The 18634-nt window shown below is 42.8% G+C and overlaps 1 protein-coding gene across 1 annotated transcript in view; it reads right to left on the bottom strand.

The window, feature by feature from the left end:
- Window positions 1–18634, bottom strand: part of cacna2d4a (calcium channel, voltage-dependent, alpha 2/delta subunit 4a) — a 435940-nt gene that overhangs the window by 59432 nt on the left and 357874 nt on the right. Inside the window, 5 exon segments of the mRNA XM_067999142.1 lie at window positions 563–680; window positions 2192–2212; window positions 3076–3131; window positions 12082–12134; window positions 13290–13365. Coding sequence (XP_067855243.1) covers window positions 563–680; window positions 2192–2212; window positions 3076–3131; window positions 12082–12134; window positions 13290–13365 — 324 coding nt within the window.

Genomic DNA, 18634 nt, shown 5'->3' with positions numbered 1-18634 from the left:
TCCTTCTAAGATTATGGTTTAGCAAACAGTAGATAAAGCATCACTCTGCATCAAACGCTTGCTATGCCTGACCTGGTTGTGCTCAACACTGAAACTGGAAGTAAAAAGGGAAACATTTGCCAGCACTGATGTTCCACACCGCAACAAGCTCAACAAATTCAAAAATAGCTTAAAAAAACATAAACAGCCTCATCTTCAGAAAAAAGGGGAGGGTCTAGTAAAAAGGGATGGGATGAACTAAGAGTAATTAATTATTTACATCACAGGAGAAAAAATAAAGACGATTTGTTTTAGTGTGAACTGCAGAAATCAGAACACTAAAATTTCAAGTCAACATTTTGGCGGAGAAGGTGATTCAAGGGTATGACAGATAGATTAATATATGCTATTTTTAGAACACTGGGACGAGGCAGATGGAGTGAAATGGTTTCTTCAGGTCCTGTACATTGCTCTGTTCCAATGCTCCTCCTCCCTGCCCCACTAGAAACAGGAGTATTTAATGAGCTGCATGTACTACAATCCAACAGAAAATGTATACAAGGCAGTGAAAGAGATTCCTTACTTCTGACAGTCTCCACATTCGACAAATCCATTTGTTTCTTTGATCGTCGGGTCATACACAAATGCTGGGTACTCAGTGCTGCAGGGCTGGAAGAGGTCCTGTTTCCGGTGCTTGTGACCTGTGACAGTTAAAGCAGTATAAACAAAAGGCTGTAACGATAAGGATGAAGTTCATACAAAATCATTCCAACAAAAACATAAGGGCGTAGAAATTCGGGCGCGCCCTTTTTTGAGCACCGGGGGGTGCAGGGATTACGGTGAGGCTCGAGGTGCACGCAATATTGGGCCTTCGGCCTCATTTCTATCGAGCCAGCGAGTTGTGAATAGTAATGGATAGCAGTTCGCCGGCATTGAATATCAGGCCACTGCGGCGTCAGCACCGGCCTTCAGTTAAGTGATGAATTGGGCAACCAGAAACGGGGGCGATTAGTTTGGGAAGGAACCAGTGGCCGGGGGCCGGGGGCCGGGGGCCGGGGGCCGGGGGCCGGGGGCAGGGGGGGGGGGGGGGGGAGTAGAGTCAATAATCCGGGGGGGTAGTGGTGGCCTGCGTTCTTTAATTGTGGGGTCGGGAGGAGCAGGAGTCCCCCCATATTCAGGTTGGTATATTTGAAAACCTTACCTTGTTGGTTGCGGCCTAACAGCCGGTTCCTTTAAAGCCCTGTTAGGCCCCCTGTAGACCTGGTTTCTCTGAGTGTTGGCTGCCTCAGGGTAAACCAATTGCAGTGGGGACCTCAAACAGCTTCAGGCGTGGTTACTGCAGGCCAATTTTGTGGCCTTTGCCAATACGGCAGGCGGTGCACTTCCTGCCTGCCATATTGGAGGCCGTTTAGCGCCCTAGAGACGAGTGCTGCATGACCGAATTTCTAGGCCAAGGAGTTTTATGCCATTAGACACAACACAACTCACTTTTGATTGATTATTTGGACACTTTACCAAAATGACTGACTTTGTCAATTATGTTCCTAATCATTAAAACTTTAATCAGGTTACCGCAAAGCTTTCTTTTACCCAAAGGACAATCTTATTTAAAAGAAGACATTGTACAGGCATAGGAAATAACAGATTTTTTGGAGGAAGTGAAAGGCTCAAAGGTTTACAGATGTTCATACCCCATAACTTTTTTATTATAGTTTATGCCTTCAGGTACCTTATAACTCCTAAACATCCATTATTTCATATTTAATACATACTGAGACACAGTGTAATAATAATCAATGAAACCTAAGAGTGTTAATTATGTAATGTATTAATACTTGTGCTAATTTACATTTCATCAGTTGTATGTTGCTCCATCATAATAAGTGTAACACTACATATGCTACTTGGTAGTTTGCAAAATTACTTTGATAAATAGACACTCAATGTCATCACTAAGTCAAATATCAGCTTTTTAAAAATTAAGATACAAGTTGTACCAACCAATTTGTAGGAATTGATAAAATATGGGTTAAGTTACCCTCCTGAGGAAGTACTGTAGAACTCATTAAAACTCAAGTTATTGGGTCTTCCACATTCATGTAATTTAATCAGAATCTGATCGATTTCCACTTAATGGGAACAGTTTGATTAGTTATTGTAATGCAATATGGATGAGGATGACCTTGGAGAGGTTGAAAGTACAGTCACTTACCAAAATGGAAGACTGTCTTGGCTGAGCAGGTTACATGATATGTTAAAAAGGGAAGACAGCAGGGTCACATGATGATCACAGTCAGATGATGGGTGATAAAGCGAATGGTAATGATTCATGGAGAAAATATGTGTGAGAGAGACAGAGATAAGAGAATTAGAATTAAAATGATAAACAGACTGCCAGTCAGAGGCCTGAAAAAGGATTCTGTGTCTGAGGGCATCCGAAAGACACACCCAGGAACTGGTGCTCTTACAGAACATAGATGAGATGATCTTATTTATGTTCTTTTACATTTATAAGTAATTTTTGGGTCAATTTATTCTTTCCTTCAGCAACATTGTCTCTTCAGTTATATAAATATTCAAAATAACTAAGGTTGAGCATCAATGCTCCGACTCCTGTTTTGCCTGGTGTTCAAATTGTCTGTCTTGCTCTACAAGTGTGCAGTTTTTAAAATCTATTTCACTCCTTTCTTTTCTCTCTTTGAAGGTATCTGTCTACCACATAACCTCCTCCAGATAGAAGAGAGGAACATTCCAGAATGCTGACTCCTTTACAACCATTCTCAGAAGTGTTCCATTGCCAATTGATGGATCCTTTTCACCATGCTGATTTGCCTGACAGTCTGACAACGACTTGATGATAGGTAAATGCCTATCAAGGGCAGCTGGCTTGTCATCAGTATCTTGAGATAAGTCAGGTGACCCAAAAGGACCATAATACCAGTATGTAACACGCAGTTTGGGCATTGTAGTTACAAGTATTAGGAATGTTCAAACTGCAGCAGACTCCAATGGTCTGAGTTAAGTCACAATGCCTACAATATATGGAGTACATAAAAAGCATCATAACCTCACACATATGAAACATCTTTCACGTACCATTCACCATGTTGTCCAAATTCCACAGGCCACAGAAGTTGAATTCAACCAAAAATCTGCAATATTTAAGGAGATATTATTGTCCCTGAAAAGGTGTTATACAAGCTTAATTCCATGGATATCCAACGCAACCAGGAAACTATGACATTACTCAAAGGACAAATTCCATTGTGTTGCAATAAAAGTCAATGCGTTATCAGTACATGTTATCAGTTTGATAGAAGTGATGTGAGGCTGTTCTAGGCTCTTTCCCTTTCTCAAACAATGCCAATCTCCCTTTAATTGGTACCAAAGAATGTATTTGTCACTTACAAGAAACCTAAACTAAGTTGGCCTCATTTTTCTGAGGTGCATGGAAATGAGCGCAGTGTGTCGGCAGCACACAACAATAGCGCAGTGCTTGATGTCAGTGCTGTGCGCCTGGATTTTGTCTCTGGCCTTATTGGCTTCTCCTGGATGTTACACGGGCAGGCACTGAAGCCTCCTATTGGGCACATCGATGATGGCCCAGGAAATAAAAGCCGAGTTGCAAGCCTTAAAAGGCTGTGCATGCTTAAAGGGGTTGTTGTGCCTAAGGAAGAAAATGTAAACTCTGAGTCTGGTTGAATGTTTTTTAGGCTGGGTGAACATTTTTTAAGATCACAAATTGAAAGGAAATATTCTGGAGTGCTTCTGTGAACTTATTTCTGCCAAGTGAAGGGATTCGCAAAATTTCACATGTTCCCCCCACCCCGAAGATTTATTGGAGTTATTAAAGAAACCCTGGTGTGACTGTTTTAAAAAATCCAAGGTCTCTCAAAATGGCTGCAGTCAGACACATGGCCGAGGACCGGCAGATTTGAAATTGCATTCTCAACAACTCGGCAGGCTTCGTGTTTCAGACAGGTTTCTTTAAACAATGCAGCTGCATTCTAGCCCTGAGGCAAGCTATCAACATGGCCGGCCAACACATCAAAATTCGAGCAGGAAGTGATCGCAGGACAAAAGGTGAACCATCAAGGTACATTTGGAACAATGGTAAAGCAGTTAGCGAACAGATCGATACAGGAACCGTCCATTATGTAAATGGGCTAGAAATTAGGTCCTTTGTCTTAAAGCAGTTATGGAACTCAGAAATACAGGAATTGGCCATTAATGTAAATGGGCCAGAGATGGGGTCCTTTGTCTTACGTTTCGTGCTTAAATCAAACAATGAAGCAAGCTGATGAGGTATGAAAAAAACCTGTTACCAAGAGGGTATAACTGGGGCTGCCCAGTATCTCTCTCTTCTTCTTCTCTCTTCACCTCTTGGCCCTGTCCTGTCTGTCTGCTAGCACCTAAGAAGGAAGGCCATTCAGTAAACCTCGCAACCACATGTCGACGGCAACAGCAGGCACAGAGGCCAGGCCTTTTCATCTGTTTTCATCGGTGAGCATTAATTTTCTGGCCGCCACAAGACAACCTAGCATAAGTGTAAGGGTGCGGGTTAAAGGGGATATTGCTAAACTTGTGATTTTAGAATTTTCCCTCGATGTGTCCGTTTCTTCCAACCCGTTAAGCGTAAAACTGTATTACATCCATAGCGATTTCTTTTTATCTTCTGTATTATACTGTTTACTTTGTAGTTTTAGTTTTCTTATTAATAAACATTGGTTTTCCTTGTACCAATCCACTGGTCTGTTTGTCTGTCTTTGTTACCACTCGATAAGTCCTCAGCTCAGAATCAGGAAGGGGTAAGCGATTCGCAACCGCACTGCGGGCAGGGCAGCTCAGGAAAACATAACTGGCTGACCTATTATAAGCCCGAGAAACAGTAAAAAAGAAACCCCTTACACAAGATATAGTTTTACAATTGGCAGTGGCAAGGAGGAAGAAATGGGCAAGCAGTATCAAATCAATCAGATTGCCAGGAAAGAGGGCGAGTCACTTATGGGCATTCTACTTTGATGATGAGGTCATTGAGCAGCAGCTGCAGGAGGTGGGGCAAAGGACTGTTTCCCTACCATGGAAGAGAGATCTTGAAGGCAGTGGTTTGCAGGGCATAATCTCAGCCACTTCTTGCTACCAGTAACACCAGCTACACCAACGTCCTGCCAAGGACATGGCTGCACTGCCTCACTAGGAGGAGGAAAGCAAGTGTGGACATTTACACATGTAAAATTGTTTGTTTGCCCTGACATTTACACAGATGTAAAATTGTTTGTTTGCCCTGTAGCTATACCCTAATGATTCACTGTTCATTGCTCAACGATGTAACATTTTGTAATATGGTACAGCCTACTTCTCATTTAGGAAACACTCCATGGGCACAGACCACAGAAACTCCATGAGTCAATGTAAAGATGTAATCTTTCAGACCTTCCTAATCCTGGTCAATTTGTTTGAAAATGTCAATGTTTAGGACCTTCCTGTGCAGACCATAGTGAGATGATGCAGGTCATGTGTACACATAAACATTACTGTTCACGTGGCTTTCATTTTGTCCATCTTTACAAGAACCACACAACGAACAGAAGCCAGGCCCTCCACGGCATCAGCAGGGAGCAGCTCATCTGGCATTCAATCACAATTTCAGAACTCGGTGGGAGAGAAATTGGACTTTGATGCGTCTGTTTTTGGATGCAAAATTAGCATTGTGGGACCAATTTCCAGGCATGATCTCTTGTGCCTGATACCCCCTGGAAATGTGCCGTTGGCAGCCAACCACTTCCAAGTGTCCAGGGCGCCTGCCCGAAGCAGCCATTATGATAACCATGCTCTGCTCAGTTTTTCCAGGTCTACATGGCCTAACCATTACTCCTTAAAAGGAGGCCGGTTACAACAATTTAAAAAAAAAACTTATATCTGTGTGGAGCCTGGTGGAGAAGGAGTGGCCCTCGTGGCTCCACAGCAATACTATGGGCCACTCCCAGCCCGAGCTCACTCCCCTCCTTTTTGTTGCGTGTATGGCACCACACCCCAGCATTACCTGCAGGTGTCATTCCTGCTCATCCTCCTTTTGTTTTACATTTGTTCTTGGGATGTGGGCACCACTGGCAAGGCAATATTTATTGCCCATCCCTAGTTGTCCTGAGGGCATTAAGAGTCAACCGCATTGTGTAGGACTGGTGTCATGTGTAGGCCAGACCAGGTAGGGTTGACAGTTCCCATCCTCCTCCATATAGTACATATAAAGGATTATCCCAAAAGGCACTCCTTCCTTCACTTTGTGCTGATGTCCTCCCACAAATAACAGGACAAAATATCCAAACAAAATACCTATTAATAACAGCTTAATACTCCTGTATGAGGATATTGGCTTTGCCTTACTAAATCTGCTGACTCAAGGACCCAAATAACTCTTTACCTTGCCGCAGTGCCCCCTTTTTATGGGGCATTTGCCCACAACATGTACAGCATTCGCTGCATCTGCAAATTAGGGTGAAGCTTCCTGTGGTGCCATACACGCAACAAAAATTTTGACTTGCATCAGTGTGCTTGCCTGAGGCGCAGTGTTATGAGGGTTCTCATCAGTCTGGCAACTAGTTCGTGGAGAGCACTCTTGGAGCAGAGACCCAGCATTGAAGGCCTCTGCCCATATTTCTATTTGCACTTCTTCTGTGGGCACTCCTGGGGTGCTAGGGCCAAGATCATCAGCCCTAATATCTATTAATGAATATCTGGACATGAGCTACAAACTGGAATATAATCAAAGGTTTGGATGATTTATACATAGGATAACGAATGCTTGGGAGTCAGATCCAGCTGGGATGTAATCAAGGGACTCATGTTTATACTGTATATGACAAAGTCATGGATATTTAGGAGTGAGTTATTGGCTGGAATGTTATCATGGGGTTTAGATGGTTTATACATAGAATAGTGGATACCCAGGAATGAGTTGCTAATCAAGGGTTTAGGTGGTATATACATTGAATAATATATGCTTTGTTTTCAAGTCTTTTCTAATGCTGTTCTCTAGCTAACCCACAGAAAACGTGTCAGACAACTGGGGTGCCCTTCCAATTGATTTTTTCCTTTCCCTATAGAGAAATACCTCAGCTATATTTATCAATGCTTCCCAAATTTAAAACTCATCCTACAGACAAGTATTGGCACAAACATCTTACCAATGTTTGGCACAATGGATTGGCGCACCAACGTCCTCCACTTGTAGGCTGAACACACAGGTCACCGTTACCGAGAATTGATTGTGAGCATTAAAATAATATTTATATTTATTTGTTAGGAGTCTTATTGTTAGTACTACAATAGCAAGATGACTGTCCAAGAGGAGGTAAGAACGTTAAAAGATGCAAATAGTATGAAACTGAGGATCAGCATTAAATAGTAAATATTCTGAATGATTGCTTACTCAATCAATTCACAGGAAAGACACAAACAACATGCCTCCCACCTCCAAAAAAAAATAAAGGCAAAATTCAGGACCTCAATATAAAGGAGATGGAAGTCTTAAACAATCTGAAAAGGCTTAAAACAAATAACTCCTCAGGGTTAGATGTTATTTATCCCAGAATGTTGGGAGAGACTAGGGAAAAGATCTGTGAGGCACTGACAATCATTATGAGGGAGTCAATGGACACTGGAAAGATACCAATAGAAGAGGAAACTGGTCCTTTAAAAAGAGACAAAATAGATAGAGGCAATCGCAGACCTATTAGTCTTATTTCAATTCCGTATGAAATAATAGAAATGATTATCGGGAATAAACGTTAAGATTATCTGTATAATGACTACCTAATTAACAACAGTCAACACAGATTTAGAAGGGAAGTTCCTGCCTGACCAGATTCTTTGATTTCTTTGAGGAAGTGACAATCCAAGTTGACTGTGGTAAACCCTTCAACATGGCATACTTAGACTTCCAAAAGTCAGTTGATAAAAGTCCACATGAATTCCACGTCAGTGTCTTGGATTCAGAAACTTAATGTAAATTGGTTAAATGTACAGACAATATCAAACTATGATAGGCAATTGAATTGAAGGAGGTTGCCCAGAAATTTGAAAATGAGTTAACCAAAATGTGCCGAAATTTGTTGGAAAGTTGTGCGATAGCAAGGGCGCATCTACGACACACGCCATTACTAATTCCAGGAAATTATGGCGAGTGACTCAGGCCATTATTTACGCCACACCAAAATTTCTTGATCGATTTGTGCTGCTATGCTCTTTCCCTTGCCAAAACAGTTGAACAGCTAATTATCATGGCTCCATCCCCATTAAAATCAATTACAAGATCGAGTTGCTAAATTAACGCCACTGCCACTTAGATCATTGCAGAATTGGTGGGGTGAGTATACAGGTTTCATAACAGGATCGCGTTTAAAAGAGGCAACAACAACAACAACAACAACAACTTGCATTTATGTAGCAGCTTTAATGTAGTAAAACATCCCAGGGCGCTTCATGGGAGCATTATCAAACCAAATTTGACACCAAACCACATAAGGAGATATTAGGACAGGTGACCAAAAGCTTGATCAAAGTGGTAGGTTTTAAGGAGCGTCTTAAAGGAAGAGAGAGAGGTGGAGAGGTTTAGGGAGGGAATTCCAGAGCTTAGGGCCTAGGCAGGTGAAGGCACGGCTGCCAGTGGTGGAGCGATTAAAATCGGGGATGCGCAAGGGGCCAAAATTGGAGGAGCGCAGAGATCTCGGAGGATTGTAGGGCTGGAGCAGGTTACAGAGGGATTTGAAAATAACAATGAGAATTTTGAAATCGAGGCGTTCCCAGACTGGAAGCCAATGTAGATCATCAAGCACAGGAGTGATGGGTGAACGGGACTTGTTGCAGAGTTTTGGACAAGCTCAAGTTTATGGAGGGTGAAAGACGGGAAGCTGGCCAGGAGAGTATTGGAATAGTCAAGTCTAGAGGTAACAAAGGCATGGATGAGGATTTCAGCAGCAGATGAGCTGAGGCAGGGGCAGAAGGTGTTACGGAGGTAGAAGTAGATGGTCTTGGTGATGCAGTGGATATAGGGTCGGAAGCTCATTTTAATGTCAAATAGGACGTCAAGGTTGCGAATGGTCTGGTTCAGCCTCAAGACAGTGGCCGGGGAAAAGGATGGAGTTGGTGGCTAGGGAACGGAGTTCGTGGCGGGGACCGAAGACAATGGCTTCAGTCTTCCCAATATTTAGTTGGAGGAAATTTTTGCTCAACTAGTACTGGATGTTGGACAAGCAGTGTGACATATCAGAGGCAGTGAAGGGGTCGAGAGAGGTGGTGGTGAGGTAGAGCTGGGTGTCGTCAGCATACACGTGGAACCTGACAGTGTGTTTTCGGATGATGTCGCCAAGGGGCAGCATGTTGATGAGAAATAGGAGGGGGCCAAGGATAGATCCTTGGGGAACTCCAGAGGGAACAGTGCGGATGTGGGAATGGGAAGAGAAGCCATTGAAGGACATTCTCTGGCGACTGGTTAGGTAGGAATGGAACCAGGCGAGGGTAGTCCTTCTCAGCTGGACAGCAAAGGAGGATGGTGTGGTCAACTGTGTCAAAGGCTGCAGACAGGTCGAGAAGAATGAGGAGGGATAGTTTACCACAGTCACATAGGATGTCATTTGTGACTTTGGCAAGGGCCATTTCAGTGCTGTATAATACAGTTGCTATCTCAATTCTAAATTTTCTTGACAGATTGATCAAAACAGAGCCCACGTTTTTGAAGGTTTAATGCAATGCAAATATTATTTCTCACACTGTTAAATACTGAAATTGAAAAAAGTAGGGTAATCCTTGAAACGCTGTGAAATTGCCTCTAGGGGTGACTGTTTTCTGCACTGCTTCTGAAATGGCTTTCTGATGTCAATCATGGGTGAAGTATGGCACTCTTCTTAAAATCCACAGCTCCCAGCCATAGCCCCGTGATCCAGTGTGAGTTGCAGAAGAACTATTTGTTCTAGTGACAATATTTATTCATTATTTATCCCTGTTTATATCTTTTAATAATTTGCTACCAGACATAAGTAAATAAATAAAATTGAAATTCCCGCAGAAATCAACAAGCAAAATGAATTCTTAACTGTCCTCACCACTCCCAATCCACTTCTTTGTTCGCTGCAGCTTATTCTAATTATTTTTCCAGGCCAATATGTGAGTTGGGCAGAAAAATTCCTGGTACTTATGTGGCGTATATATTACCTGGCACTTGGGAGCCCAGGCCTGGATGTTGTCTAGATCCTGCTAGAGGCTAACATGAGCTGCTTCCTTATCAGTGGAGTTGCGAATGGAGCTGAACACAGTACAATTGTTAACTTTATCAATAACTTTATGATAGAGGGAAGGTCATTGATGAAGCTGCTGACGATGGTTGGGCCAAGGACACCACCCTAGGAACTCCGGCAGTGATGTCCTGAGGCTACAATAATTGGCCTCTGACAATGACTATCTTCCTGTGCGTCAGGTCTGACTCTAGCAACTGGACAGTTTTCCTATGATCTCCATTGACCTCAGCTTTTCTGGAGCTCTTGATGCTATGCTTGGTCAAATGCTGCCTTGATGTCGAGGGCAGCTATTCTCACCTTTTCTCTGGCATACAGCTCTTGCGCCCATGTCTGGATCAAGGTTCAATGAGATCTGGAGCCAAGTGCTTCTGATGCAACCCGAACTGAGCTTTTTTAAAAGGGGAACATTGCCATAAAAAAAGAGTATTCTATGATCCCTTAAAATGACATCGTTACTGTTTATGGTAGCCCCAACTTCAGTTGCACAAATAAGGTGGTTTTCTGTCACTGCAGTAATGGATAATCAAGAGATGGTTTTCACAGTCTCCTCCAGAAGCAGAATGCTGGCGCCAGCCACCATTGGTCTCTGGTTGCTCTGCGTACGCTGGTCAGCAATGTGGCTTTCCCCTTGCTGTTCGTACGGACCTACTGTAGCCATTTGGAAAGATCCTGAAGCTATAAATTAAAGTCAAGATTGTGTGTGAGCATCTCTTTTTCTATTGGTGCTATGGGGTGCATGTAGAGCCACAATACTAGGATCTGTAACATATTACACAACCAATTTTACTTCAAGTAGTTCTATAATGCAAAGGGGTCATAAAACTTTTTTCCTGTCAATATACTAAGCAATGCTGCAATGACAAAGAAGGCCAATTGCCACTTTCAAATGATGCAAGGCACTTTTGTCTGTTCTCCTATCACTGAAATGGTGACAGGCCCAATTTAATAGGTTTCTAACTGTTTATATGCATGGCTGAAGGAAGGAAGTCTCAGCTCTCCTTAGTGTCCACTTCTACTTCATTGCCCTTTTGCTTGGGGGTAAAGGATTGGGGATCAGAACATTTTTCTCAGCAATAAGGTATAAGAAATTGTTAAACATGCACAAAGGCAGAGACTTTGCAATGCTTCAGGTGCTTAATTCTGGTTTAATTTATTTTGCAAAGTCTTATCTTTTTAATTTAACATTTTAATGGATCAGTGAAGGAGCCTGACGATTAATCTTTGACTAAAGTACTTATACTCCCAGAAACATCTGTAATGATCTATCTCAAGTGGATATGTGCCCTATATAGATAACAAAAATTGCTAAAAGGACACCATAACATAAAAAAGAATGTTTGAAAAACTTTTTTATGCCTGGGCCGGAAGAAATTAATATAGAATCATAGAATGATACAGCACAGAAGGAGGCCATTCAGCCCATTGTGCCTGTGCCGGCTCTTTGAAAGAGCTATCCAATTAGTCCCACTCCCCTGCTCTTCCCCATAGCCCTGTAAATGTTCCCCCTAGCTCTGTAAATGTTCCCCCTTCAAGTATTTATCCAATTCCCTTTTGAAAGTTACTATAGAATCTGCTTCCATCACTCTTTCAATGTAATGATTTGCCTTGTTGGAGTTTATATCATTGTGCTTCAGATTGCAAACAAATTCAAAATGTATTTAACAAATAATCTTTCATGAAAACAGTGCCCCTTTTAAACCTGTGGAAGTTAAGTTTGATGTTTTAATACAGAGTGGATTACATAGCAGAGACACCTGCTTCTGAAATGTGTACCATACTCATGACAGGTTTTAGCATAGTTTTTACGTACATGAATAAGTTGCTCAGGAGCCACTTCAGAGCAGCAAGGAAAGCGTAGAGAGGCTAAAGAAAGAATCAAAGAAGAAATTAGACTGCTACTAAACAATTTCATCTGTCTATAAAATTACTTTAGATGTAAAACTACTGTGGATGGATTTAAGAAAGTGTTAACAGAAGTGAACTAATTATACAGCCACAATTCTGCTAAAAGGCTCCTTCAATAGTTTTATGTGGGGAAAATTCAAAACTCAATCTGAAATCAAATGAAGTGATAGTGTAAATTCTGTGTTCCCAGTGGAGAAGCTGTGCTCACTGTAGCCCCTAATTCTCTAACATACACTTCGTTCAATTGCGGCTCCCACTAGGAGTGCAGGACCACTGAATTTACCCTAATAACTAGTTTAGAAAGCTTCAAAACAATCAGGAACAAGTAAATCTGTAAAATCTAATTTACTCCAGGAAAACATTCTTCTATTGATATCCATAGTCTACGGTCTTACACCTTATAAATCATCCAGGAGGACTGCATATCATTTGTGCTGGCCTCAACTCCTTGATGTTCTGGGCATGTCCCCCGAATAAATTACATAAGAAAGAACAACTCATCAGGAGGCCTGAATGCAGCATTAGGAGCTTAGGCCAGCACAGGTGATGCAAAATGATTTTGGACAGATCAGAAAACTTATAATTCAAACAATCCACCTAGTTCAACTTATTGTTCAGAGGAGGGATAGTGCAGCCTACTGAACTGCTTCATAATCCAAAATGTTATAAAGACAGATACACTTATCCCTGATTCTGAGTTACTTCTTGCTACTTTACATTTTGTGTGGTACCATCAATTTCAGCTCCAGTGATATCATGAGAGAAGAGTGCTGCCCATAATCCATTGCACCTGTTCATGATGTCACTCAGTATATAACCTTCCACCCATATCGGACATCCTTTTTGCAGCATAGGGTAAACAGCTTAATAGTTTTGTTAAATAGAATTATTTGGTTGAGTGGGAAACAATTTGATGCTGATGGAACAAGCAGAGGGATTGGTTAATTAAGAAGTTAGTGATTTTTGGTAAATAAGAGATAATTTTGCATGATCAGTTGCTGCATCATGATTGGCTGCTGGTGACACACAACTCATACAAGTCCCATGAATACTGCAGCACTGTTAAGAGTTTCAAATTAAGCATCAGAATGTTATTGTGGAGTAGATACTCACACTCAGCATAGGCTGTGATCCACTGTGGTGATTGGTGGGTCCTTTGCACATAGCTTGGTAATCATAAAGTTTCACCCTAAGATTAGAAATAAAACAAGTTTATTTATTACTACACAATTCAAAACCAAACCAGTTGCTAATTTTGTTAAAACTTGCAGAGAAACCTGGCATTGTTATAGGTGGAGACTTACAAAAGACCATTGTGATAATTGTCTAGGCAGAACAGCTGGCAGACTGCTGATAGTGAAGCCTGTTTAGGCAAGACTAGTGGCATATTTTAGTGAAGCCTGTTAGACTATACTCACAGCAGGCCACAGTGAAACCTACCTGAGTGATACTAGTGGCATCTATCTAGATTAAACTTGTGTTAAACTACTGTGTGAAACCTACCTGAGTGATACTAGTGGCATCTATCTAGATTAAACTTGTGTTAAACTACTGTGTGAAACCTACCTGAGTGATACTAGTGGCATCTATCTAGATTAAACTTGTGTTAAACTACTGTGCCATCTGATATTCTCTAAAGGTGCCATTATAATAGTTCAGTCTCTGGTTGCACTCCCACAATAATTTATTTTCTCCTCTGTGGGATATATATCCTTTCTAAGGTGTGGTGCCCAGAACTGTGCACAATAGTCCAAATGTGGTCTAACCAGGATTTTGTATAGCTGTAGTAAAACTTCCTTTTATATTCTAGCCCTTAAGATATAAAGGCTAACATTCCATTAGCCTTTTTGATTGTTTTTTGTACCTGACTACTACATTTTAGTGATCTGTGTACATGGATCCCATAATCTCTTTGGACCTCTATATGGGAGAAATGTAAATATAAGAGAAGGCAAATAATCAGCAAAAACAAAATAACTTAAAAAATGCTTCTCACTTCTATTCCCACATCAACATTACTCCCAATATTCCTGGGGAAACAGCAGATGGGTGAGCTTTGATACAGAGGGTAGCCGAACAGCATTAACCAGGCCAGTAGTAGTAGTTGTATCAAAGGTCTGGGGGTCAATTACCTGACTACATCTCCTGACTGGTATACTGAGGCCTGTTACCAATTGGACAAGGCAGGAGGAAGGGCTTTTCATATAACTATTGTAGTCATGGTTGCAACTAGCAATAGTGACCATTGACCAGAAACTTAACTGGACCAGCCACATAAATACTGCAGGTCAGAGGCTGGGTATTCTGCAGTGAGTGACTCACCTCTTGACTCCCCAAAGCCTTTCTACCATCTACAAGGCACAAGTCAGGAGTGTGATGGAATACTCTCCACTTGCCTGGATGAGTGCAGCTCCAACAACACTCAAGAAGCTCGACACCATCCAGGACAAAGCAGCCTGCTTGATTGACACCCCATCCACCACCCTAAATATTCACTCCACCTCCGGCGAACCGTGGCTGCAGTGTGTACTGTCTACAGGATGCACTGCAGCAACTCGCCAAGGCTTCTTCGACAGCACCTCCCAAACCCACGACCTCTACCACCTAGAAGGACAAGGGCAGCAGGTACATGGGAACAACACCACCTGCATGTTCCCCTCCACATCATCCTGACTTGGAAATATATCACCGTTCCTTCATCCTGTCGCTGGGTCAAAATCCTGGAACTCTCTACCTAACAGCACTGTTGGAGAACCTTTGCCACATGGACTGCAGCGGTTCAAGAAGGTGGCTCACCACCACCTTCTCGAGGGCAATCAGGGATGGGCAATAAATGCTGGCCCATGAATGAATAAAAAAAATCACATCCCCTAGAAGGAGCCAGGACTAACTTAATCACATCAAGTACAAATCACACCACACCAAGGAGACCCAGATGCTGGAAACTGTATAAAAGAAGCAATCCAAAAGCCCTCGACATAACGGAGGAGACGACCTTCGCAAGGACAACTTCACAGCATGAAAGATGAAAACTACAAGCAAGAGAAGACCACGTGACGAGTCCTAGCGTGCTCTGCGGTCCACGGTGAGAATGGGTAGTAAAGCTTGTCTGAACCTGTGACTTACTGCCTAGTGTTGTTAAATTTTATACTTTAATACTTAATAAATTTTTCCAACTTGTTACAAATTGACTAGTCTCGCTATTGTTTCCTTTGTCAAGTTCGAGCCCGAATTCCTTACAAATCTGGTGACCATGGCAGGACTTGACTAAGACGGTGTGGACTATCTCTTGTGACAATTAGGATTCTCAGGGTCATGACTGTCTGGTCAACACGCGCTCTGGGAAGGGAAACCATTAAGGGGAGTGCGGAGACTCATTGAGAGACCCGCCACTAATCAAAGACGCATTCCTGGGACTCGGTTAAGTAAAATGGCATCCAAGAATGTAGCCTCAACCTATAGAGAGAAGCTAGACAAGTTGCCTGCTAATGAAATTCAGGAACTGTTAGCGGGGTGCCTTTCTGCGGGCGAACACGCCCTTCGAAGCGGTGGTAGCGTTTATCCAGGGAAGGGTAGACGAGAAGAAGCTAAAGGTTGATACGGCAGAGAGCCTTTTAGCTTACGGAGCGTATTGTTGCGCTGAGAGAAATGATGAGATAATTAAGCAAAAAAATCAAGAGATTGAAAAGTTAAAACAGCAATTGCAGGAGAGCGATCAGGTGATAGACAGTCTGAACCGGAAAGTTCGTAGCCTAGAACTAGGAGCAGAACAGTCAGCCATGATGCTGCTGCAACAGAGTCTCTCTAGTCTGAATGCGGGAGCTGTCCTGGTAGAGACACAACAAACCCGACATGAACTGAAGAGGTGTCAGGAGGAGAATGAAAAGCTCAAACAGGAATTGGGAGATGCTAGGGGAGTGCTGAGGAAAGTACTCAAAAAACCTAATTGGGGGCTGACCACTCCCTATACAGACTTAAAAATAGAGGAATTGAAAGGGATGGCAGGAGTAGCAGTAAATATAGGAGACCCAGGAGATGAGGTGGACTGGGACCATCCGGATGGCGACTGAGTACGACCATGGGTATGACTGGTCGGTACTACAGGATCCCCCTCAGGGACCCAAACCGGTTGCGGTACTGACGAGGACTGCTAACTATGACATTCAGTTGTAAACAATTTTACAACACCAAGTTATAGTCCAACAAATTTATTTTAAATTCCACAAGCTTTCGGAGGCTTCCTCCTTCCTCAGGTGAACGGTGTGGAAATGAAATTTTCGAATCCTTCGCATTTGAAAATCACAGAACAATGCCTGGTGATTACTGCCCGTTGCCAAGGCAATCACAGTGAGCAGACAGAAAGGTGTCACCTAAAAGGCCACCGAATATACAAACCCCCCAAAAAAAAGAGAGAGAGAGAGAGAGAAGGAAGACAGTCAATGACCCGTTATATTAAAAACAGATAACATTTGTTCGCTGGTGGGGTTACGTGTAGTGTGACATGAACCCAAGATCCCGGTTGAGGCCGTCCTCATGGGTGCGGAACTTGGCTGTCAATTTCTGCTCGACGATTTTGCGTTGTCGTGTGTCTCGAAGGCCGCCTTGGAGTATGCTTACCCGAAGGTCGGTGGCTGAATGTCCATGACTGCTGAAGTCATGGACATTCAGCCACCGACCTTCGGGTAAGCATACTCCAAGGCGGCCTTCGAGACACACGACAACGCAAAATCGTCGAGCAGAAATTGACAGCCAAGTTCCGCACCCATGAGGACGGCCTCAACCGGGATCTTGGGTTCATGTCACACTACACGTAACCCCACCAGCGAACAAATGTTATCTGTTTTTAATATAACGGGTCATTGACTGTCTTCCTTCTCTCTCTCTCTCTCTCTTTTTTTTGGGGGGTTTGTATATTCGGTGGCCTTTTAGGTGACACCTTTCTGTCTGCTCACTGTGATTGCCTTGGCAACGGGCAGTAATCACCAGGCATTGTTCTGTGATTTTCAAATGCGAAGGATTCGAAAATTTCATTTCCACACCGTTCACCTGAGGAAGGAGGAAGCCTCCGAAAGCTTGTGGAATTTAGAATAAATTTGTTGGACTATAACTTGGTGTTGTAAAATTGTTTACAATTGTCAACCCCAGTCCATCACCGGCATCTCCACATTATGACATTCAGGGCCAAGCTATAGGTGCACATGTATCCTCACGGCCGCTTGCTCCCACTGAGGCAGAGTCTCTGGGTTGTGAGTTAGGTATTGTACATACTATGGATGACCCTCTAGAAATTAACAGAAGATGGGCAGATTTTAGAAGGGGCCACCTGGAATTAGAAAGCGGAGATCTTAAGCGAGTTCTTCTTATGTCGTGTACAAACCAACTGCACCTAACAATCTCTCTGTCCTTTTAACTGGATTTCAGTAGGAGGGTCTGTGGGTCTGTAGGTCTGTAAAATTCTGAGCCCTTCTTCTCTGCCTCTTTGCAATGCCCTGCTTCCTTCTTTGGGTGACTCTGTCAGGTCCTCCATTTGAACACATGCTTTAAAAGTGGCACAAAATCACACAGCAGGCCTCTATGACATGTACCTGACAGGTACCTCAGTCTAGCAAGAAGATCACTACTGCTCCCTCAGCCTGCTACTGCAATCTTAAGACATTCTTGGCTTTTTAATGGCTGCACCGCTAGCTTCCAAGCTCCCTGGTGCACTACTTCCATGTTACAAAAGATTTCCGTGAACGAACTGACCCTACAAATTAGGATTGGCGGTTGCAAGTCCCTGTTGAGGGGTGCAAAACCAGCACAATTGGCCCTTCAGGATTTCTGACCTATATATTAAGGTGTAACTGAAAATGGTATCATTGTAACCTGGGGGGGAGAATACAACAAAATGGCCAGAATTTCTTGCCCTCTTGCTGCCAATTTTTTGGTGGAACTGAGGTGAGGACAGGATATGGGTGGGTGAACTGTAAGCACATACAAATGATAGAAAATATATTGGATGAAATATTTCTGTCATGTGCGCCATAGCAGCCTGGATGTCAGGGATGTTTGTTCACCCCTAGTGTCCAGCGTTGCTATGGCAGCATGAGGGAGTAATTTAATTTGTAAAATTGTGAACGCCTATGCAATCGATTGCAGGCCAGGGCTGCAGCAGCAAAAATGTTATAAAAACATTTCTCCATTTTGCCCAGCTTGGAGGCCACCGGCACTGCGATGCAACAGAGGTGAATAAGATATCGCAGAAGTGAATAAGGAGCCTACCAAAGATAGATTAAAGCAAGAAGTCAGCTAGGGTCAGGGGTGTATCTATGTAGCCATGGTGGAAATTCACTCCAGTTTTGCGAAAGCAGAAAATCTGGACCAGTAAGAAAAGGCACAAGCTTTCCTATTTGGAATGTTTTTCAAATAGAGAGATCTATGTGCCATTGGAAACCACCGAATCTGAAACAAAAACATGA

The sequence above is a fragment of the Heptranchias perlo genome, chromosome 18 (assembly GCF_035084215.1).
Source record: "Heptranchias perlo isolate sHepPer1 chromosome 18, sHepPer1.hap1, whole genome shotgun sequence".
Lineage (NCBI taxonomy): Eukaryota > Metazoa > Chordata > Chondrichthyes > Hexanchiformes > Hexanchidae > Heptranchias > Heptranchias perlo.
The sequence above is the reverse complement of the archived record's forward strand: the minus strand, read 5'-3'. Positions and strand labels throughout refer to the sequence as shown.